Source organism: Gekko japonicus, unplaced genomic scaffold (assembly GCF_001447785.1).
Source record: "Gekko japonicus isolate JY-2015 unplaced genomic scaffold, Gekko_japonicus_V1.1 scaffold1714, whole genome shotgun sequence".
Classification (NCBI taxonomy): Eukaryota; Metazoa; Chordata; class Lepidosauria; order Squamata; family Gekkonidae; genus Gekko; species Gekko japonicus.
In genome coordinates this window covers 123189-148011 of record NW_015177064.1, presented here as the reverse complement: position 1 = coordinate 148011, position 24823 = coordinate 123189, and the positions used below count along the sequence as shown (strand labels likewise).

Here is a 24823-nt window from a genome sequence, read left to right as displayed (position 1 = left end):
AAAAAGTGAGCTAGCTCACACCAACTCAGCTTAGAGGGAACACTGCCGGATGCCAACGGGAGCCATTTTTTGGGAACATCTATCATGGCCACCGGGGTTGTTATTGTCACCAGCACTTTATTTTCATTTTATTCTATTTTATTGTTGAGCTACACTTGTCATGTTTGTGTTTTCATGTGGTTTTAACCCTTATTGTAAGCCGCCCTGAGCCCTCCCTGATGGCAGGGAGGGTGGGATAAAAATTGAATAAAATAAATAAGTTTATTTTGAACCTTATTACTAGTACCCCAACATTAGTGCTCTCTTCATATGAGACAGTGGAGAGACTTTCAGAGTAGAAAGGGAGTACAGAAACAGTACTACGGTAATTGTCAAGGTCACAGAGTAGTAAACAGCAGAACTACTAGCTTTCCATGCTAGGGCTCTCCCCATTGATATCTTTTATTTTTTTAATTTTTTGAGCCCCCAGAGGGGATTTTTTTATATCACTACAAAAACTATAACAGAAGAAAAGGGAAGGGAAACTACATTTACGGGATAAAGTAAAGAACCCACTACTAACTAAAAGCCCAAGAGAGGAGATCTTCCTACTAGCTTAGTTACATCAAGTCTTCCCATCATTAATCACATTATAAACTGAGTCAAACATTTATAATACTTTTCCTTGAAAGCGTAAATTTAACTGTCTAAAAACAGTACCCCCGTTCATCCCATTTCAAAATTCTCAAAGGCACAATTCAGAGTCCTTCAGCCTTTACTTCTCCTTTCCCCTTCTCTTCCGTAACTTATAAGGACTTTTTGGGGCTGTTGCCCCTTGCTCTGACAGAGAGTCCTCGCTGGAAGAACCCGAGTCTAGCTCGCCACTGGACTTGCTGTCCTCTTCTTTTTTTACCGTCCTCTGACCTTCCCAACTGGACCCTTAGAAATTCTTGAGCTTTCAGAACAGAGTCAATCTTTTCTTTTTTGTCCTTAATCTTGAAAGTAATGCCTTCTGGAAATAACCATTTATATTCAATTGAATTTGTCTGAAGAAAAAGCACAAGTTCTTTATACTTCTTTCTCCGTTGTCTTACTTCAAATGGAATGTCCTTTAATACTCTGGTAGTATTCTCTCCCACTTTCAGGGAAATTCCAGAAACCGCTTTCAGGATTGCATCCCTCACATGCCTCTTCGAGAATCTTACCACGATTTCCCCAGGCAGATTATTTTTCTTTATATAGCCTGAATATGATCTATAGACCACATCCATGTCGCTTAGCAGCGATTCCGCCTTCATCTCTGTCACTGGGGCTAGTAATTCGCTCTCCCCATTGATATCTGTCACTTCAGAGAACCACACAACTCAATCAAGCAATTATATTTTTTAACCTTGTGCATGCCCCATCTCCCTTATAAATAAAAGCTGAATGGTGGTGGCACTTCTCTAGAACATTCCACACGCTCCAAAATCAGTTCGCTCTCTGATCTGTCATTCAGAGGGTCTTCCCTATCCACTGGGTGCTTTGCCTGAGTCCTGACTCCAACATTCTAAACATTTTGCTGTTCCTCTCCCCCCCATAGCCAGTCAGAACACAGAGGTCATTTGTATATGCAACTTGATTGGCTTTTGCCTCTAACATTCTAAACAGTTTTGCTGTTCTGAGGTAAAATGTGTATAATCTACTGGTGCGGGCTGGAGATCACTCAGAATTACAACTGCTTTCCAGATGGCAGAGATCAGTTCCCCTGGAGAGTGGCCCCCGTATGACAGCCAATGTGACGTAGCAGTCAGGGCTTCAGAGCATGGGAGAGGCTGCAGGTGTGTGGGGGGTGGAAAGCTGAAGAGAGAGGGGGGAATAAAGGTAGGTTGATGATTGGCTGGGAAGGAGATAGGGTTGCCAACTCCAGGTGCAAAATTCCTGGAGATGTGAGGGATGGAGCCTGGAGAGGGTGAGGTTTCAGGAGGCGTGGGACCTCGGACAGGTACAACGCTATAGACTCCACCCTCCAAACCAACTATTCCCTTCTGGGGAACCATCGTTGCCAATCTCCAGGTGAGGGCTGGAGATCACTCAAAATTACAACTGTTCTTTAGGTAGCAGAGATCAGTTCCTCTGGAGAAAATGGTGGACTCAGTGTCATTATACCCTGCTGAGGTCGCCACAGCGAATTGACACTGAGTGTCCAAGGCTGGGACACCCGCCCAGAGTCTCTTTCTAGAGGCTGTTGTATTTATTTTCACAACGGGCCTTTTTCCTAGTTCACATATAAAGCAAGGTGTGGGATAGTGATCAAATTTTTAGAATGAAAGAAATGAACAGTTGAGCAGAAGCAGTCATTCCCCTCCCCGTTTTCCTACGATCTGTAACTGCCAGCAAAGAACACACACAGCTTGTAAAAGATTTAGATACAGAGTGCTGGGATCAGGGCGGTGGGGATGGTGGGGCTGGCATGAGCATATCCCAAAGTGAAGCTGCTGTCTGGACCCACTGCAGTCCCCACCAAAACCCATCTGCTTGCTCTTCCCCACCTGTCTGCTGGCAAGCCCCACTACCCACACTCACGGCTACACATGCCAGCTAAAGCTGTTGGGAGAAGGGAATGAGAGTCTGAATCAGTGTTCCCTCTAAGCTTAGTGTGAGCTAGCTCACAGTTTTTGAGCCTCTAGCTCACACATTTTTGTCCTAACTTAGGAAGGATGGCTCCAGAGCAAACTAATTTATGCAGTAGCTAAGTTGCTTGCTCACAACTTTAATGCCAGTAGCTCACAGAGTAGAATTTTTGCTCACAAGACCCCACAGCTTAGAGGGAGCATTGGTCTGAATGTGCACAAACACTACCTTTAATTCAACTTTATACCTACCACCCATTATTACATGACAGGTAAATGTATGTGCACAACCTGTAAACATTAAAACAGTGGTGTCGAACTTATTTGTTATGAGGGCCGGATCTGACATAAATGTCACTTTGTTGGGCTGGGCCAAGTGTGCTGTAAAACATAATGCCTGGTACTGGAGATAGAAACTGTATAAAGGACAACAGCTGGTAAGCTCCGAGTTAGTACATCCTCACTGCAAGGCCCCATGGGCTGGGAGCGGGGGGCAGAGGAAAACCCACATAGGCAGACAGGAGAGGCATCAGTGCAGCACTGGGCAGATGCTCCCATGATGCTTGACTGCTGCAGAAGAGGTTGTTCTGCCGTGCTGAAGCCACAGTGGAGTGGCTCCACCCACTCCCCCCCCCAGCACTCCCTCCTCTGCACCAGTTGCTTGCGGGCCACATAAGAGCCCTAGACGGGCCAGTTCCAGCCCCTGGGCCTTATGTTTGACACCTCTGCATTAAAACTTTTTAGGACTGAGTAACTGATAATACCAGAAGGTTAGGAGACTGTATTTAAACAACGTACAGAAAATCTACTATAAAAGGTAGGAGAGAATCCAAGCTTCCAAGGTAAGGAAGGAAATGATCAACAGAACAGGAAAGTCCTAGTCATATTTGCACATGTCGCACCCTCTTAACAAAATCTTTAATTGCCAGCTGCAGGAATTGGAGGGACTCATTTCTCCTAAATTTTGTTCCTTATTAATAAACAATTTCGTTGCTTCAGGGCCTTGGGACAGAAGTCCTTGTTTCGATAGTTTTAGTTCCACAGCCGTGGGAGAAGACTACCCTAGCTTTGTGTGTGAACTGCTTGAGTTTCTTTGTTCCCCTGAAGGGACCACAGAAAGGAAATGAAGGAAGGTTTACAAGGTTTGTATTTACCTAGTGCTACGAATCTGTCAGCCCCTTAAAGAGACACACACATCCTTTCACAAACTGGGGGGGTGGGGGCAAGGAAAGGGGGTCAGCACAAAGGCACAGTATATATCGTGCCCAAGACGTACTAGAACTCCTCAGAGCCAACGCAGACCAAGTGCCTGATTTTACATGCTGCCCTGAAGCAAAATAAGGGGGAGGAGGGGAATACAAGAGGGTGCCCATGACTTGTACAAAAATAAGCAGGCTTTCATGTATACAGCAACATGGTTTCCTAACTGGCTTTGTTTCGCAAACCAGAGACTCATCCCCTTCTAATGGTGATCAAAGCCTGCACAAAAAGAGCCATGGAGGCAAGGAATTGGGGAGGGGGAGAATGGGGGGGGGAATGACTCACTTCTATGTCACTAGCATTTCAGCAGTACACATCCGTTAGCTAAGACTATTCAGAACCATCTCTAAGCGGGGAAAGCTGCCGATAAAGAACTGTACAGCTGTCCCTTCCCCATGCCCCCTCTAACAAGCAATCCAAGCCAACAGCAGATTACAAGTGATCTCTAGCAAGGAAGAAAACAAAGTAGGGATGGATCTCTGAATGAGTGGTTTAGTCACAATGCTTGGAAAGCCAGCTTGTAACACCCAGAGGATCACAGGCAAAATGATCTCTCATACAAACAGCTGTAAACACACACATATCCTAGCGCCACCCCCCCCTTCTCCTGTCCCCAGACAGATAGCCTCTACTAAAAAAGCAGGTTATTTACTAGACATGAGATTCTAGTCTACAAATATTAAGCACCCATCCATGGTCTAGACTTCCTTCAGAAAGACATATGTAACACCATCTCACAAAATGAGGGCTACCTCCTCTTAGGCATATCACAAAAGCATTCAGTGACTGATAGTAAAGGTAAAGGTTCCCTGGGAAATGACTCACTTCTATGTCACTAGCATCTCAGCAGTACACATCCGTTAGCGAAGACTATTCAGAACCATCTCTATGCGGGGAAAGCTGCCGATAAAGAACTGTACAGCTGTCCCTTCCCCATGCCCCCTCTAACAAGCAATCCAAGCCAACAGCAGATTACAAGTGATCTCTAGCAAGTCAGAAAACAAAGTAGGTGAAAGGGATCTCTGAATGAGTGGTTTAGTTACAATGCTTGGAAAGCCAGCTTGTAACACCCAGAGGATCACAGGCAAAATGATCTCTCATACAAACAGCTGTAAACACACACATATCCTAACGCCCCCCCCCCTTCTCCTGTCCCCAGACAGATAGCCTCTACTAAAAAAGCAGGTTATTTACTAGACTTGAGATTCTAGTCTACAAATATTAAGCACCCATCCATGGTCTAGACTTCCTTCAGAAAGACATATGTAACACCATCTCACAAAATGAGGGCTACCTCCTCTTAGGCATATCACAAAAGCATTCAGTGACTGATAGTAAAGGTAAAGGTTCCCTTGCTCGAAAGCCAGTCAAATCCAACTCTAGGGTTGCAGTGCTCATCTCCGTTTCAAAGCCGAAGAGCCAGCACTGTCCGAAGACATTTCCGTGGTCATGTGGCCGGCATGACTAAACACCAAGGCGCGGAACGCTGTTCAGTGACTGTTCAGTGTATCAGTGACTGATAGGGGGGGAAATAAGCATTTTAAAATTCACAACTTCTACCCCCGACACACACAAGGATCTGCCTGATGGAAACCCCCTCCATATTTAGAGAGAAAAACTATATCTTTTCTGGATTAGATACATTTTGCTGTTTTCTTTCACAAATAGAAAGAGTTGTGGGGTAGGGGAAGTGTGTGTGTGTGGGGGTGAAACGTCTGTTTCCATTTGAAACCGTCAAAATTAGCATTCAGTAATTAAAAATCACACCCTTTCTCTTAATAACCTAACCAGCATGATACAATCAGGTTGTGCCAACTCTTTAATCTAATTGACTAATTACAGATTTTAATTTAGTCAGTTACTGAACAACTGTTGACAATTTGTTTTCATTAGGGACAGACCAGGATAAATATTTAGGCTCCCCAATCACAGAGACTACAGCGTAAGCGCTTTGCCATGACCTCTGGTTTAATGCTTTCAGGGTTTTGTCAATATCAACTAAAAAAAGGAAGAACTGCTTTCCAACAACCATCCATTCCTGCAACTCCTGTGCAACTGTCGAAAGCCAAAATAACTCCTGCTTTAAGGACATTAGTTCATTCAAACGACAAATAGGTGCTTGCCTCTGAAGCTACAAGGAAAGCTTTTAAAGCAGGCCAATGTTCTTCAAAGAATTTAGATGAATGAGGGTGTTTTAATGATGCATTTTTACTCTTACATAGCAAAGTCATTACCTTGCCACCGGTTTATCTGCTATGGATTCTTATTAAACAAAGAGAGAGTCAACAGAAGTTCATTTTTAAGGACCAAATTAAGTACACAAGTGCCCACCTTGGAATAAAGAGGACTGCAAGGGTTTTTCTACAGTACAAGAGAGAATTCTCACATGCAGTTCCTTGCACTTCTTCTGGAGCACCAGGGCTTGTGATTAGGTACATATCACCAGTGTGTTTCTCCGTAAGTACACATTTGGAAAACGAACACACACATACCCCTACCCTAGTGTGCACAGTCATTTCAAATGTTTTGGTACAGCTGGTACTTGCTGTGTGTCTGTTAATGCCTGTCATTAAATCATAAGGTATTCAGCATTTCCAAATATGCAGATCAGATGGGTTTTCCATGCAGCTCCTGTCTCTTCCCAGGAAATAGGTAAGGTACTTCACTGGTGATAAAACTAAGTCAGGACTGGACCATATATTTACCCTATGGAATGGGGACAATGAACCATGAGTTCTCTTGGGATTACACAGCATATTGCTGCTCCCTTCCCTTGAGTCCTCCTTTCTCCACGGTCAGGGACAGAGGGTGACGCTTGGGGAGAGGGTATCACCACATTACCCAATGGTATGCGGCGTCCCGCAGTGGGCGATCCTCTCCCCAATACTGCTTTAACATCTACATGCGCCCCCTCACCCAGCTAAACCAGAGGTTTGGGCTGGGTTGTCACCGGTAAGCTGATGACACCCAGCTGTATCTGCTGATGAATGGCCAGCCAGACTCCACTCAGGATGTTTTGGCTAGGGCACTGGAGGCCCTGGCTGATTGGTTACAACAAAACCAACTGAAACTTAATCCAACTAAAATGAAGGTCTTGTTCCTGAGTCACAGGAGACTGGGTTCGGGAATCCGACTCCCAATCCATGGTGGGGCGATACTGACACCAGCACCCACGGTGAGGAGTCTGAGAGTGATCCTGGATACCTCCCTTTCTACGGAGGCCCAGGTCACTAATGTTGCCACATTAGCCTTTTATCATCTTCAGCTGGTCAGGCAACTGGTTTCCTACCTTTCCTCCTGTGACTTGGCAATGGTGATCCACGCAAGGGTCTCTTCCAGACTTGATTACTGCAACTCGCTCTACACAGGCCTACCCTTGAACCTAATCCAGAAACTGTAACTGGTACAAAATGCAGCAGCACGCCTGCTAACTGCAACATCTCCACGGGCGCACATTCAGCCAGTGCTGTGCCAGCTACATTGGTTGCTGGTTGAATATCACATCAGATTCAAGGTTATGGTAGTAACTTTTAAGGCCTTTTGCAGCCAAGGACCAGCATACTGAGGAACCGTCTCTCCCCGTATGTTCCCCGAAAAGCCTTGCACTTTCCCAACCAACACTGTCTAGCAGTCCCCAGCCCAAAAGACATCCGCCTTGCCATGATCAGGGACAAGGACTTCTTGACCCTGGCCCCAGCCTTATGGAACATACTCCCAATTGGGCCCTGCAGGATGTATTGCAATTCCGCAGGGCCTGTAAAACTGAGCTGTTCCACCAGGCCTTTGATTGAAGTGGCAGGTGTCAATTAACATCAGCCTCTCCTGCTCTGACCGCCCTATGACCTATACCCCATCAGATCTATTGCTTTCTCTGGCATGGGTTCGGTATTGCGGGAGTGTGGGAATGTGGTTATTCATCGACCTGCTATTATATTTTAATTACCGTACCTGAATTTTTACTAAAGCAGTGTTTTAGCAGTTAATGTTTTTATGGAAGTGCTATTGTGATTTGATATGATGTAAGCAGTCCTGAGACTGCTTGCGGGGTAGGATGGGATTAAAGTCTCAACAAATAAATAAATTTAAAAGGAGATGTAGCAGCACACCAATTCAAGCACTTACAGACCAACAACAAGATTCAGCGAGTTGTACTCTAGGCTTGTCTTCCATCAGACTGCCCCCCCCCCCATTTTTTGCCTACTCCACCCTCTGAATGCTGATCACCACATTGCATCTGGAGTTGTTCCTGTGGCTCAAACCTCAGAGGCTGTGTTTTGGGGAACACAGAAGGCTACATCAGCAAGCAGGAATGTTGCATTCTACACATGGGTTTGCCCAACATATGTCAGCCCAACATAAAGTACCCTCATTGGCAGCAACTCTCCCAGGCATCAGGCAGTGCTCCCTCCTCTTGGCCCAGCTACCAGAGACGCTGTTGGGCAGAAATGGCTGAGACTGAACCTGAAATTCTGTGTGAGTAAAACATGTGCTTTACCACAGAGCTAAACCCCAGTTGTGTCTGCTATCATATAAATTATCTTCAGAGATACAACAGTGTACCTTTAGAAGAACTATAGCAGGAAGATCAACCCATGTCCCTTGTTCCAGCCTCACCCATGCCTGAGTGTGGAATATACCCCCCTAGGGAGTGGGTAGGAATTCAACCTATAAATAAAAACAGGCTGAAACATTTTGCGTGTACAGTTTACTCTTCTCCACGTAGTATAGAAAGAATATTATTCAGTTTGCATTTCTTAGCTCTCTTAAGGAATCTCTTGAAATTTCAACCATCATGTCTACAGAAGAACAATCCCACAGCTACAGATAAATATTTGAAGCAGTTTGTGTTCCTATGACTTAAGGATCCATGTGCCCTACTAAGACAAGGTATCCCCCTGCAAACTTCCTACAGATGCATAATGCATTAACCCCTTCATCACAAATTCATCCATAAAATACAATCTACTTCCTACAAGTATTGATGATAAAAGGGATCATGTTCGTAAAGCATTTTGCCCACTATTGGTATTTAAAGGAGCTAGAAAAATGATACTAAAAAATTGGAGTTGAAAGAGGGTTACGTATTCATTAATCTAAACACACCGCAATGTTATGAGTTCAGCTCTACACTTCTCCTGCCATTACTTCATAAGCTTTCAAAAGATGCATCTTCCTTAATTTGCTTCATTGCCCAGCTGCTCTTGAAGTTAGAAAGTACAAGTGGAGACCCACAAGAAACTTGCAGGAACAGCTATCCCATTTCCTCATGCCTTTGCTTCCTTCCCTCTCCCCCTACTTCTCTCAGTCTCTCACTCTTTCTGCCTTCTGCCAACCCTTCTCTCTCTCTCTCTCTCCCCCCCCATGCCTGTTATTTTCTCTCTCCTTCTGGCCCCCCATCACTGTTTTTCTTTCTGCCCCCCACCCACCACTCTCCCAGCCACCCACCTGTTTCCCCACCACCACAGCAGCAGTGGTGGCTGCAGCTCTCCAAGAATCACAATGGATCTCCCAGCTACAGAGATCAATGCCCCTTAGTGTTGCCAACTCCAGGTTGGGGAATTTGGGGGGAAGGGTTAAGCCTGGGGGGGGGGGATGAGTTTGAGGAGGGAAGCAACCTCAGCTGGGTATAATGCCACAGACTCCATCCTTCAAAGCAGCCATTTTCTCCAGGGGAACTTATCTCTATGGTCTGGAGAGCAGCTGTAATTCTGAGTGATCTACAGCCCCCACCTAGAGGTTGGCAACCCTAGTTCCCCTGAAGAAAGTGGCTGCTTTTGGGGGGGGGGGTGGAGTCTACAGCATTATACCCTGCTGAGGTCACTTCCCAGAATTACATCTGAACTCTAGATGCAGAGATCTGTCCCCCTGGAGAAAAATGACTGCTTTGGAGGGTGGACTATATTGCATGATATCCAGCTGAGGATTTTCCTCTCCCCAAACCCTGTCCTCCTCAGATGTCACCACAAAATCTCCAGGAGCCCTAGTCAGGCCTGGCCCTGATGAGTTCCTCCCTCAAAGGCCAAAATAGGCCTGGAAAGGGCCCTGTCCCCTCCCCCTGCCTTTATCCCTCACATAAACCCAGCCTGGAAAACTGTGGTTGTCTAGCAACAGCCATCAAGGGAATCCACTGCTTAAAGCTATAGGTGACATCTTATCATTTTTGGCTTTTTTAAAAACCCCACTGTATTTTTTTTTTAGATTTCACATTTTTCTGCAAACCTGGGGCCCTTTTCAGTTTTATAGAAAGATCTGTCTTGCCCATTCACAGGTCCAGTCACTGGATTTAGGTTTCCAAAGACTGTCTGACTTTGCTATTAGAATATAAGATTTTTTGTACACTTAACCTAAATGTGCATTGATACAGAACTTGTATTAAACTCCCTTCTAGCTCCTTGAACAAACATACCAAGTTATGCTGAAAAACATTCCTTTCTCTAAAACAACAACAAAACAAACTTATTCAGATGTCTCAGAGTTCAGAAGATGCTTGCTCTATATGCCTGCTTCAATCATTCTTTTTCCCTATGGTGGGGGAATGGGAAAGTATGTGAGACTCTGGCCCACTCCCAGCCCTCACCTCTAGATATAATACTCCAGTCCTGTTCAGACTAACCCAGGCTTTTCTGTTCCATCTGTTCAGACCCCCAAAGACTTGTACCAGATGTGTCAGAAAACCATAAACCGTCTCAGGTCTTTAATGGGTCAAATATGTACTTTCTTCATTGTTTCCTCCAGGTTCCCAGAAGTGAGGCCTCTCAGGGACATTCCAAGCATATCCTTCAGCCTGCTGAGGAGACACCAACTGTTAGATCAGGGCTTCTGTAAAACCAATGCAGGCACTTTCTTTGCTTTAAACCATCACCTATTAATTAAATCAGCTGCACCAACTCTCTCTGTCGTCATCACCACCACCAAATCCATGATCACTGACACACTTTCCTTTAGTACACTTTCTAGGTTTACTCATCCAGTCATTCCAAATGGGTCACTTCCAATGCTCCCTCTGAGCTGTGGAGTCTTGTGAGCAAAAATTCTATTTTGTGAGCTACAGGCATTAATGTTGTGAGCGAGCGACTTGGCTACTGCATAAATTAGTTTGCTCTGGAGCCATCCTTCCTGAGCTAAGACAAAAATGTGTGAACCGGAGCGAAAAAACTGTAAGCTAGCTCACACTAACTCAGCTTGGAGGGAACACTGTGCTACTCCCCTCCCACCCCATGGTGATTGTGTGCCCCCCCCGCTGAGAACAATATGGGGAGTTTCCTTCAGAAGGCCCGGCAGAAACCTTTAAAAAAAGCCAAACAGCAGATTGAGGGAAACAGCACAATATGCTGAAGGGGTAGCCTTAAGGTTCAGAGATTCATGCCACAAAGATACATAATTTGGTTGCTGGGTTTGTTCAAAACACACTTAGGTACCACTTTTCTAACGTTCTCATTAAGTCACATGGCAAAAGCAGACACACCCAGCAAAAAAAAGTTAAAAACTCAAAAGTAGACACACTGGGGGGGGGGGGGAAGCTAAATAAAATCTCCACATTACAGGCACTATCCAATAAGCGCTGCTGATATTCACATAACCTCACTATACTGCTAAAAATAGCATCACTATCTGGTGGGAGAATTGCATTTTGCTAGCAACGAGACACTGCTGCTTGAGTGCAGGGAGGGGGATTGCAAAATTCCATCTACAGACATGATACTTTGGTAAAGACACTTGGATTACCTCAAATAAATGAATGACAACTAGCACTTCTATTACTCCCCTAAATCCTCATCTGTACAAGCCCTTGGAAACGCATGGCAAAAAGAAAAGCTATACATCTGAGCATCCTCAGCAGATGCACCAATTCTGTATCCTTGAAAAAAGTAGCATATCCAATAAAACAATGGGAAAGTATGTAAATCTGGGTTACAAAAGAATTATAAGAACTATTAGCAGAGCACAAGAAATGATCCAGATATGCTGTGGTGAGATCATGCCTCGGCTAAGGTAGTACCTACCACAGAGATCTGGGCTCTGAATGAATACCTGCTAGTTGCCAGGATTTCAAAGCCACTCTCTACTGGATTAGATCTCCCACAGTCAAGTCCACTATATGAGGCTAAAATGCATATGAGTTTCATTTCAGCAAGGAGAAGGACCCATAGTGAAGAGATGGATTCTTGTCACATTCTCCTAGCAATTAAGGTTAAGTCATGTAGAAAAAAATATTTTTGTCACACCCACTGCTTCTGCATAAGACAGCAACTAAATCAATCTTTTTTTGGAAGATTATAATTAACTATTCAACACAAAACAGTGTTCGGAGATATTTTTTTAAAGTAAAGAAGTTTAGATTTTGTTAATGAGAAAAGTTTTTTGGGGGGTTGTTCTTTTGCTGAAGCAAGCAGACAGGCTGTTATAGCATCTGGGAAATAAAATCTTTCTGGCACTGACCACCATCCTCAAAAAATTCTTCAGCTGGACCATGCAATTCTAAAATACTTATTTTTATTACTTATGTTTATTAGCTTTTATGACCAAAGGTCTTAACCTCAATCATCAAACATGGATATACAACGTTAGCCTCAAAATACAAACTTTAAACTTATTTTTCAAGAATAATACCACATTTTAAAATGTTTATGAGGTACTTCCAAAAGAGTAAGAGCATCAAGAAGTCAGTTACTTTTTGTAATCTCCACGTGTACTTTAAAAAATATTTCTTTAAAAAACCCTCCTGGGTTGAAAGCAGTTCTGAGGTTTTGCACTGTCTCTCAAAGTTACACTCAGGTGGCTACGCAAACAGAATAATGCCACAAAAAGTATGTAGCGACAGTCAACTAGATTTAAGTTCATTTTCTGTAGCTGGAGGCCAAAATCGACTAAATTGGTTCTAGTGATCAAGTTTTCTGCAATTCCCCATTCTGTGTATTAGCTATTTGACAGAAATTCACTGCGGTATTTAAACTGGCAGTCATCACAGCTAACTCAAATTGTATTGGCTTTCACAGTGTTGAAACGCTGAACTGCAATCATCAATCGGCCAATTCCAAGATAACGCAGTGGTTGAAATTCCCTGTCATGCTGTACAATCCCTTTGTAGCTCACCAGCTCAGAAGATGCACAATAAAACCAGCAACAAGAGTGTCTGGCAACACCGCCACAATGTAATACGAGCACGCTTACGAAGGGGCTTTGCCTAGAAGCAAGATAAGGGCAGCTGTGCCAACAGCACTAACCCTCTAGAGAGAGTATAACATTTTCTTTTGGAAATGCACAGAAACGCTGAAATTGGAAGCACATTTTGGATCTCTCTTCTCCCCCCCTCCCCCCACCTGATACTTGCACAAATCTAAAACCACTGTAACACAACATTAAAAACACGAAGTTCAGTCACATTTATTCTCTATCCTTAGACACTGGGAGAACTGAATCCAACTCTATAAAACTGAAGCTTTGATAAAGAACTTTATTCAGGTGTTCAAATTAGCCTAGGTTTTAACTAACTTTAATGTGTTTTTCAATGAAATTCTACTGCAGAAAGAACATGTGTGTCGCAAAAATCAGTCTAGAAATACAAGAGGTCAGAACTTAGCTTGAAAGATACTAAGCAGCAGAAGGGGAATGAGGATACAAGTAGTCCCCTTTCCTCATACTATAAAGCAAGAAACAAAAATCAGTCACTGAACACAGACAACTACCCTCAGTTTCACGTTCCCAGGGTTGGCTGTTTTCCAGCACAAATTTGGTCAAGGATTCCTCTGGCAGGGGGCAGATTTTAAGAGGTTAAAAAAGCCCCAGCACTAGGGGATATTTGGTGTTCAGCTCACAGTGGAAAAAAGCACCAGTTTGTGTGGTCTGCAAACATTATACACCCATCCCCCCTTTGCTACAAGGTTCATGTTTCTCCTCATACTACAGCCTGCAATTCAGCACACAGTATCCCACCATCTAGAACGCCTTTCGAAGTTAGCCAGTTCAGCTTAACCATCTCAGAACTCTCCTCAATAAGTTAAGTTACCAAATGTCAAGAAGAGTGAAAGCTTTTTGTTGGGGTTGTTATATTGAAAATTATATTTGAGCTGTACTGAAAAATGGAATGGAAGTTACTTGGTAAGCAAGTGCTGCTACACAGGCTGCTAATGTAGCATGGTTTCCCATTCTTTGAAGCACATACTCCCCCCCAGCCTACTGATCTGGAGAGATTTGCTTCTTACGTGTCGAAGTAGCCACACCTCAACCACAAACAATGGAAAAGAAGCATGCAAAGGAAACAGTGCCAGGTTTCAAATGCATTTCATCATGCACAAAATGTCAGTATCTGTCTTTCACACACCATGGGCTAAGCACTTTCAATGTTAATATTTTCACAAAGTAAAGAAAACTCCCTGGCTTCAGTCTCTACCATTTACAAACACACAGAAAGGAATTCACAAATGCATGCAAGCCATGTCTTTAAATCAGAGAAGTCACCCAACAGCTAGTAAAAGCTCAAACAAGACTTTTTTTTTTACCAATCATTCTGACAACACATAATAGCAGTTTATTTTTATCCCATCTGCCACATTAGTCATCTGTCCACTCTGATCACAATTTGCGTAGGTTCTCAAGTGAAAAATCTTTTTTAGACTGTAAACAGCAGTAGCCATTAACATGTTCTCACAATCCTGCATGTTCCTCCTGGAGTCCCCATTTAAGTCTCCACACTGTGTCATTCCAAATCACACAGCCAACTATCCTCCGGTCCGGTTGGGAGCCTTTTCTGAATGAGTCACCATTCATTCATTAACAGTTCAGAAGGCTTGCCATTTAAACTATATGCAGGGGGCTCTTCCACTACCAGCCTCCACTGGGGCCCTTGGACAGAAGAAGAGCAAATAGATCCCTCCTGTATGTCAGGCTCGATAAGCCCAGGCTCTTAGTAAGGTTTTATTAGGCAAGTGTGTTTGACACTTGGTCCAACCTCAGCACGAGGTATTCTGGGCAGGGGAAGCAAGTTAAGAATCAGGAAAAGTGGGAAGGCTCTATATTTAGTCTGATGTTCTTTAATAGCCTCCGCACTACAAAGCCTCATTCCCACCAGCACCCAACACACACCCTTACACAAATTGTATTTTCGTCTCATCAAGGTACACATGGAAAGATCAGGTTGTGACATCTCCCTCCACAGCAGAACTGTACTCAAAACACACACATACAATTTCACCGTTGGCCAGAGCAAAGACATCTGCATTTCGTCAGTATGTGCTCAGCAATTACGAACCACATACTGTGTTGTTAAAAAACAAACTTCTAATCACCCACAATACAGTCATATAACATATTATGACTTGATTGCTTCCTGGATTCATTAATGAAAATACAAGACATACAGCTGTTAGAAAAAGCATTGATTCTGCAAGGGAGAAAAAAAATCTTTATAGACTGGTACATATATAAATAAAGGAACACTGTCACAGTTATATATTAGCCAACTACTTTACAGCCAACAGTCCTTTACAAATAAACAGTATAATGAAATGAAGGCGGGGGGAAGAAGAGAATAGGGTGAACAGAAAATCTTCTTATCAATCTTCATAATAAAACTAAAAAGGTAAAGTACTTAGGGCAGTTATGAAACTGTATTACACTGAGTTTTTTTTAAAAAAAACACACACAATCAGGATTGTGTCTATTTGCTGTAAGCTTAAAGCAACATGTATTAAAGAAGTTTATGTGAATCATCTAATGCACTCATGCCTATTATTAGAATTATTACCAAGCTAAAAAAGATTAATTTCTCTAAATACATCAAATCCTCAGAAACGATTATAAGGCTACTGCTAATGTAACATGACCGTATCTTGGATGCCAACACTGTCCCTTCACACATTATGTTCTACATCTCTACAAAGGATATGCCAAACTCTTCCACCAGCTCTCACATGAATCACCACATAAAACTGAATTAAGAGAGGTTTCATAAAGGCCACCATTAAGTCAGAAGCCGCCAGGATACAAAAGAAAAAACTAAGATACCCAAAATGCAGGGGTCATTTGTTATACTGTATAAAGATTTAAGATCCTAATCCTGAATTCATCTATGGGTACATTGGCCCCAGTGATGTCAGAGGGAGTCATAAGAGTGTCTCATCAAGTTTGGAGCAACTAGGTTTCAGTCTCCCTTGCGGCCATCTCCTCACTGGCAAAACTATCCAAGAGCTGCCAGTGAGGAGCAAGTAAGGGCAAGCTGTTGTGCTCCCCCCCACCAAGAGAGGCAGAGGAACAGACTACAGGGGTGGATGCTCCTCACCATGGCATAACCCAGCCTATTCAACACTCTCTTTTCTGCCTTGGAATTAAGCCAAGCCAAAACTGCTACAGCAGAACACAAATTCATGCTATTCTGATGTGGGGGAACCATCAGGAATGAAGCCACATTCTGTTGTCACTCATGCAGTATTCCTGAAAGCAACGGATGTGAAATGCAGCCATTCACTGTGAAGAGAAAATACTAGCCTTTAAGACACTATTCGGGTTGGGACAAAATCCTGCCTGTCACCTCCAGCACTCACTTTCTCCCCTATAAGCTGAATCCTACCCAAAAGCTCTGTGAAGAACACAGACAGGTTAAAAACCAAAGCACACTTGCAAAGGAGCAAAAGCAGACCCATGCAGGAACAAACACCTACTTGCATGTTAATCTGAGTGCTATGGTTCTTTAAAAAAAAAAAAAAAAAAAGTTATGTTGCTTCCTGCTAATGCATGCAGTAACAGCATACACTTTGGTGTAAAAGCAAGTGTTTACGTCCACAAGTCAGAAAAGTAACTTCCAAGTCTGTCCACCAAGGGTAAAAGAATCTCCTCAGGGAAAGGATCACACTGAAAATACAAAATCAGATCAATGCCTGACCATCTGCCAACTTTCTGAGAAAGTACAGTTCCAGATTCCGGATACAATGGCATCAGCAGATAGTAGGGCAAAATATTAAAATTCTCTTTATAAAGTGCATTCTTCCACCTCAGAAAAAAGGACTTCACACACCCATAATAAATACTGAACAGCAATACACATTTCATGGATCTTTCCATGTTCTGGAACACTAGGAAATCATACTACAGGAGTTACTGGAACTTCCTACTGCCTTAGGGGCCGAGGGTTACAAGAGCTACAGCCCCCGTGGCTGGGAACCCAAGTATGCTGGCTCAGAAGCAACAACCAATTTATGTTACTCTAGCAGCACTGAAGTCGCCCCCATCCTCTTGCCAAGTCTCCCACTACTCCAGCTAACACCCAACCGAAAGCCATGGGAGTTGGGCAAGTTATGCTGCTCCTTCCGCTAACGGTAGCAGTACCAACATGGGAAAGAACCACATAATTCAATCAAGCAAACAGTGTGGCTCCTCCTGACAGATGCTACCAGAGAGGCATGAGACCAGAGCAAAGGAGGTACAGTTTCCACCGTACTTGTCACTTATGAATTGGGCCAAAGATTTTTTTTCAGTGAATGGAGCTTCCTTCCAAGCAAACATGCTTTGAACCAGGCTGTCCAACTCGTGCCCCTCCCCCAATATCACAATTTCTGTCCTGGATGCTATTTTGAGGCTCATTTCAATGGTAATTTGGACAAGAACCAGCAGCTCACTTTTCACCCATTGCAATCCAGCTTTTTACAATTTCTGCAGTATACTTGGGCATATTGAGGACTGAAAGTCAATCCAAGGGGCACGGTGAGACAGAGTTGCTTACTAACAAACCTTACTTTAAACAGCCATGAAATACATTGTCAGGAGGCTATGCCTCCTCCTCTTCTCAAACACAAAATCTACATGCTCCTGGGAATCAGCTCTATGCCATCACAGGTTAGACAGAAATCTATGTATCAAAGAAGCTGACAAGTCAAAGTTTATCCAGAACTGTAGAACAAAATTAGCTCGGGGCAATGTCCCCTCTACCAGGATAGGGTCAATGAAAAATCTTCTAGCATAATCCTCCTTGGGGCTTGTAGTTCTGTGGTTACTCTGAAAACATTTTGTTCTGTCTAAGAAAGCAAACACCCAGTACTTGTATCATGAACTTGCTATGTAACCTCAGGGCCCCAAGCATTAATTTAGAAAATAAATCATTTACTATTTCACATCACAAAGATAGAAACACAAAATCCTGCACCTCAAAATAAGACACTGAACACAACACCCAGGATCCTCTACAAATCATATACTTTGTATTGCTTTCTCCATCAAAAATGAAAGAAAAGATAAGATGAATGAAAGGCAATTTTAAAACCTTTGTACTGATATCTTGGAACGAAGACTATTTGGCTGTCTAAAGCAACCTACTGACTCTTAAGTACAAGCAGGTCTTGAAGAGCTTTTAGATTACATTCTCCTTTTGGGCGGGAAGAGATCATTTAAACATTCAAACACAGCTCTTTACCTATGCCAGAAAGTTTGCAAATGAGATTTTAACTTGATAAACATCACTAGTGCATTGCCCTCGTTTTCAGCACCCCAAGAACCAGCGGGAAGATGCATGACCACTTAACTGGACCAACATACACTGTCTTCTAGTAATCAACGTAAATATCTGAACCATAGCTGTGACTTCATGCAACACTGCTCAGCCAAATCTGGACGGCAGTGATAATACCCTGCTTCCTCCTACCTAATTGCATTTGCTTCAGTGTGTTGTAGTAGTTGAAATCTATTGGCAAAAGGATTAAAACTTTGTTACTCACGTAATCATGAAAGGCTTTTGCTTCACTTGAGTGTTCACAAGTATCTCGCCTTTCAGGAGCTGCACAGTAAAGGTCCCAAAATACACTGTACAGTAAAAGGAGAGAGAAACCAATAACTATTATTTGTACAACATACAATGAATGTACAACGAGCTTGGTACAAACACTCTAACCATTCCGACAACTCAATAACAAGCGGCACTCCTTTGCCTTATTCAGTCATCAGCTGAGGAGCATTAAACACATGTATTTCTTAAGAGGACCCCCTCCCTAGACACAGCTAAAGACAGAAAACCATGGAAGTTACAGGGAATGAGTGTGCTTTGCCCACTGTTTTGTATGTCCAGTACTGAACAACTACCTTCAAAGCCACTCAATCCATACCTATTTTAAAAAAGGGAGACGGACAGCGATCTTTGCTCCTGGTCATTAGAAGATGTTCATCATACTTCAGTTCTACCATATTCAGTTCTACCATATTTTGTCTCTGTTGTCAAACAGAACCTTGTGTTTGGACTTCTGAGACACTGCTGAGCATTCAACAGTGAGAGCCAGTTTGGTGTAGTGGTTAAGAGCACGGACTCTAATCTGGGAGAACCCGGTTTGATTCCCCACTTCTCCACATGCAGCTGCTGGCATGACCTTGGGTCAGTCATGTGTTCTCTCAGAGCTGGTCTCAAAAGAGCTCTCTCAGCCCCACCAACCTCACAGGGTGTCTACTGTGGGGAGAGGAAGGGAAAGGGATTGTAAGCCACTCTGAGACTTCTTCGGGTAGTGAAGGGCAGGGTATAATTCAATCTCTTCTTCTTCAGCCTCAGTGTCACCAAATGTATCTGATTCAAGCTGTTGTGATGCTCTTTTAAACCTGAACACATCCCCTCCATACTTGGACCTGTCTTCTAAACCAAAGCACTATCCATCAGAGCTGTTTCTGTTTGCCATTAAATGCCATTTTGTCAATACAACATAGATTTCATCCTCAGTCTCGGCTATAACAAATATATAAGGGTCACCATTACTTAAGTTCACAATATCCAAATTCATGGTGTCTCCACCACGTAAATAGCTCTAATTTCCCATGTAATTAAATAAATAAGATTATTGGGGGGGTGGAGTGTCAGAAATTACAGGGGGGAGTACTAGATAGACAAAGCATATATAGGAGCTGTAAGTATGTTAAAGACTTATAACAATTCAAACATTGTTAACATTACTTGTAAGTGGCATTTCCCCCAAAAAGCCTATGGCAAACTACAGACTCAGCAGCAAAAACATCTCTGCTCACAACAAAGAAGCTCTCAGTTCTATTTGATTCCCAACCTCTCCTCAATTAGCTTTTACCCAAACAGAAAATTGTATCACCTGCTTAAGCAACATGTGTTCCTCTGCTCTTCGCCTCAGCAGACCTGATCTTTCAAACCAAGACTGATACCACATATTTCAGGTTGAAAACATCCTTTACTGTGTCAAACTACACTGGCATGCCAACAATGCAAAAGAAACTCATCTTTGAATCAATGGGATTTACTTTCAAGAAACCTGTTTAAGGACAGGTTATAAGAAATATTCCTATTGCCTATTATCAACTTTCCAATCCTAAAAGCACTTGAGCATAAGAAAAACAACCAACCCTTATTTCAAACATTCAGATTCAAAGTGAACCTAGAAATTCATGCAAAAGACTAATAATGATCTTCCCAAGATGGGATTTTAAAAAAACCCAACAGGAAAACTGTACAAGATATCACCCCTTTCTCCAGTCTGCCACAAATTCTGACAACAACAGTGTACTGGGGCAGGGGGGGGGGGGGGGGGGGGGGGATGCAGGTCATGTCTATCAGTGGCACCCATCCCCAGATGCCACTCTCATCCACCCTTTGAAACCACATGACACTCCTTAGGACTAAGCCACCCTGCATCAACATCTTCAAGGAAGCAAGAATCACCCTTGTGCCTTCGTATAGGATGATAAGAGGCGAATGAGAAGCATTTAGTTTGGATAACTTAGAGTCAGCTTCAAAACATTTCGCTTCAGGACATTTCCCTTCTTCCCTCCACCCCAACTAAATGCTACCTAGGATGAAGAGACTGCAACTGTATCTATTCCTCAACTCAGAAATGTAAGTTCAAGCCAAAACTTTTGCCTAGGACATTCCTTCCCACTTACAAACAGTTAAGCAGTGAAGTTTCTATTTTGAGGGGAGAGAAATAAGCCGCACGCACTTACCACCACCATGAATGTAAAAACCCTGGAGGTTCTCCTAGTGTGATATTTTTTTCCCATCGGATCTGCAAACAGCAAAGCATGCAAAGAGGTTAGGGGCAATACCAAAGTGGAGGGGGAAGGTTTCTGTCCCTGGTGCTGCCCCCACCACTTCCCTCCCCTTTCCCCAAGCAGGCTCTGAGGCCAACTAGCAATAAATGGCAAAAGGTGATAAAAAATTCAAAATGGAGACCACGGAGGCTGCTTCGGAAAACAAAGGCTATCTCAAGCAGGGACTGAGGGAAAGGGGTTAAAAGTAAACAAGAGTCACTCACCTCTGATAAAAAGGTCTGTGCTGATTTCTGTGCTCCTACATGCAGCAAGTATTCATAGACATACAAAGCTAACCTGTAACAGAACAGAACCAGAGTCGGAGAAAGAAACCAAGCATTGCCTCAAACATGACTTTGTGGAATTGTCCCCCTTCCTCACTAAGTCTCTTCTCCCTTGAGTGAGGGGCGAACCCAGCCAAACCCCAGGAAGCAGGGAAATATCACTTCCTTCCTGTCCTTGGAGCAGAGAGACAGAAGTATTCCCCCGCGCCCCCATCCCACCTCAAAGATAAGTTGATAGTAGTTCAGTGCAGAAAACAAAATGAACTTCTTCAGGCACAGGCACCGCTTGCTATGCGGCCAGCAGCATCCCAGGCCATTCATTAAAGCCTCCTGCAACCCAAGGAGCCGTGGCTGCTGCGAGGGTCTTCCCTAACAGCTCCTGGCTAGGTCGGGGGCGGGGGGGAGAGATGCAAGACGATCTGACAAAAAAAGCTGCCGCCGAAGCCTCTGATTCTACCCTCCACGCACACACACACACACAAAACTTGCAGACTGTCGAAGCAAGGAAGAGCATGCAGGCGGTTAGAGATTGCTCACTGCCTGGACAAAGCCCTTCGCCCTTTCCACTTGCACAGACGGACAGACACTCCAGACAAAAGGACGCGATGCTTCCATGCTTCCCTCTCCCGTGCCTTTATACCCGCCACCTTAGCTCTCACCCCCCACTCCAAAGCAGCCTGGTTGAGGGGGCTCTGTCCCCCCCCCCCCCCCCCCCCCATACACACCCTCTCGACTGCAGGATTCCCACAGCTGCCCGAGTTCCCCTAAGACAATAAAGGGACGGGGAGACCGCCTGCCGGAGGAAACCACGCTCATCTCCCCGGGGTCCCCTTCGCCGCCTCGACGCTTACTTTTCCCGAGCCTGCCCATCCGAGGGCACCGCCGAGCCTTTGCCTTTGGCGAACATGGTCCGCAGTAAGAAAGAGGCGAAAACTGAAGCTGCTGCGGCTGCCTCGATTGCTCCGATGCTCTTCGGTCTCCCGAGCCTCGCTCCTTCCCCCAGCTGTGACTTGCCCAGGCTCTGCCGCCACCGCCGCCTGCCGCCACCGCTGCACCAACTCGCACTGGTCGCAGCTGTCAAAGCCCCGGCCTCGACCCCATCGCCCTGCCCCTGTCCTCGGCTCCGGCTTCTTCCCCAGCTGCTGCTGCTGCCGCTACCGCGGCTGCCCCCGGCTCAACCGAACGTGGCTACACTAAGGAAGGAACGCGGCGGGCGTCAACGTTCCACAATGGATACATCCCCCGACCAATCGGCAGCCTGCGGGGGGAAGGGCTGCTCCGCCCCTGAGCAGCTACTTTAAGGTGGCACCGAGGGAGATACGGCAGGAGGCTGCCAAGCCTGCCCTCGCCGCTCCAGCCGCTTCCTAAAGGAGTCTTCCCTCCCCCTCCCCTGGCTGAGACGGGAGCTCCACCTCCCGCTGCCTCAGGCTGAGTTGGGACCGAGCGAGCTTTCTTACCCAGCTCCCGGCTCTGGCCAGGTGCCTTCCCAGAAACCCCATCACCCCCCCGCCACCCCCCTCGCCTCCCCCCAGTTCTCGAGCCCGGCCATGGGCTCCCTCCTCCCTAACTCTCAGGGGTCCCATATTGCCTCGGCGTGCCGTTTCTTCGGCTTGATGTCCCTTCCATGCCCACATCTGCCTCTTCTCCCAACGCTACTTCCCTCTTGTTTGTCTCTGCCCGGCAACATCCTCTCTCGGTCCTCTTTTGGTTCCGCCGCCGCCGCCGCCGCCGCCTTTGGTTTCCTGGTCATTCCTTACCTTCCCCACCCCCCCCCCTTACCTTTTTATTACAGAGCTCTCCTTCTGCTCTACGATCCTCCAAGCCTCTTATAGTCAGCGGTACACCCGCGCTTCTCAGTGGGGCCACTAATCTTAAGGATCGCAGCATTACGTATGAAAAGTTCCAGAGGAGTGTTACCTACGTAGTTAAAAGGGACCTCTACCAGGCAAGTGGTTTACTTCGAAGCGAGTCCCACTTGCCTCAAGAGGGGCTTACTCCCAAGTAAGCGTGCATAGGATTTCAGTCGTGGCGTTACCATGGTACTGAGGGATCTGACGTTTGGCAGTGGGTTGGCTTAAATTTGGGCCTCTTGGTAGCTGTGTCTCGGTTCCACTTTCACAGCCTGATCCTAAACAGACATTACGAGGAAGTAAGGCTCAGTGGGGTTTACGTCCAAGGCAATACGATTAGGATCACGCAGTTCAACCTCGGTACTCTCTGAATGCTCAATCCTTCCAACTATATTGCTCACTCGGTCCCCTTGAGGCTATTTTTGCTTCACCTTGGAGGGGAGGAGGGCACAATGTTCCCTCCCTGCTTTAGAAAAGTTGGACTCCTTCCCTCTCAGATCTTTGAGAGAAAAGGTTTCTTTGTATTAACATTACTCTAACACGAGGACCTATTCAAACGGCCAGGGTCGAAAAATATAAGCGATGGGGGGGGGGGGGGTGAGGCAGCTTTTCCCCCCCAAAAGAAAAACAGTATAGGAGCCCTTCTAGAAACACAGGCTTTAAACTATACAAACCCAGAGATGAAACTGACAGGCGCCTGCGTGACCCACGAAAAGCGCCTCGTTTCCTTCCAGCAACAATAACTCACCATCTTCCCATCACTGTTAACAGCTAAAGACCGACATTTGCGGCTCATTTCTTTCCTGACTCCTAAAGTTAGAGCCGCTTGAGAAGCTGGGAACATTTTTCCAGTTTAAAATAAAAAGCCTATTGGTGACTTTCTCTTTAAATGTGCTATAACCCGTTTGCTACTGTCCCTTTAAAAAATACAAGCTTGAAAAAAGCTGTGTAAGTGCTGATTGGCTGCCTGTTTGGATACATCCTTAGGGGGGACTAGAAACTGTTCGCCTGGGTTGGTTTTTTTTTTTAACTGTGCTGTTCCAATAAACAAGTAACGCCCCTCCCCCTTACATGCCTATCACCAAACAATTAAAGGCTAGGTCAGTGTCCTGGGGAAAAAAACAGTGGAAGAAGGAAAACTCAACCCCAGAGTTAATATAAACTACAAGCGCGTACACGCCCATTAAAGTTCAGCGATATTCAAAGGTGCATATTTAAAAGGCGGGCGGGGAAACACTGTCTTCTGCATGAAGCAAACGCCGCTTAGTATCTGCATTTATAGAAAGCGATTTTCTGTGCATTTTGGGAGTAATATCCCTTCCTTCCTTTCTCCTCCACCTCCCCCCCCCCCCAACTCCCAAGAAAACGATACAACCCGGAGCTTTGTACTCGCCTTGATTTAATCTGTGCTATGCGGGGTTACTGAGGCTTCCAGGGGACATTCAAAAGGCTGCAGAGCAGTTAGTCGTGCTGTGGAAACTCGCAAGTTTTAAATAAGGTGTTTTCCCCCCCCCCCCCCCCCCCTAGGTAGGATGGAATACATAGAAGGGAAAAGGCAATCTCCATTGAATTTTTTTAAAAAGTGTTTCCAGCCATTGTTGTAACATAGGCTATGTGTGAGCCAGCAATAATTACATTAGTCTGTTCTAGTTTTTGGGGTTGCATTTCCATAAAGCACTTTCCCACTCCTTTGGTTGAAAATAAGCTACTCTCCCTTGCTTTCCTGCCATTTAGTTGGAGGAGTATTAGTGTATAGGCTAGTTTAGTTGGAGCTTAGCCTTGAGATACAGGGTGTGGAGGGAGAAAATTCAAATACAGACCT

General features: G+C 44.7%; 1 protein-coding gene across 2 annotated transcripts in view; it reads right to left on the bottom strand.

The window, feature by feature from the left end:
- Nucleotides 1-22319, bottom strand: part of SSBP3 (single stranded DNA binding protein 3) — a 255670-nt gene extending 233351 nt beyond the window's left edge. For both annotated transcript variants that reach the window (XM_015428176.1, XM_015428177.1), the window contains exons 1-4: nucleotides 22003-22319; nucleotides 21092-21164; nucleotides 20781-20842; nucleotides 18554-18638 (exon numbers count right to left, since the gene is read on the bottom strand). In XM_015428176.1, coding sequence (XP_015283662.1) covers nucleotides 18554-18638; nucleotides 20781-20842; nucleotides 21092-21164; nucleotides 22003-22058 — 276 coding nt within the window. In that variant the 5' untranslated portion in view covers nucleotides 22059-22319. The remainder of the gene's footprint in view (nucleotides 1-18553; nucleotides 18639-20780; nucleotides 20843-21091; nucleotides 21165-22002) is intronic.
- Between the last annotated feature and the right edge of the window lie 2504 nt (nucleotides 22320-24823).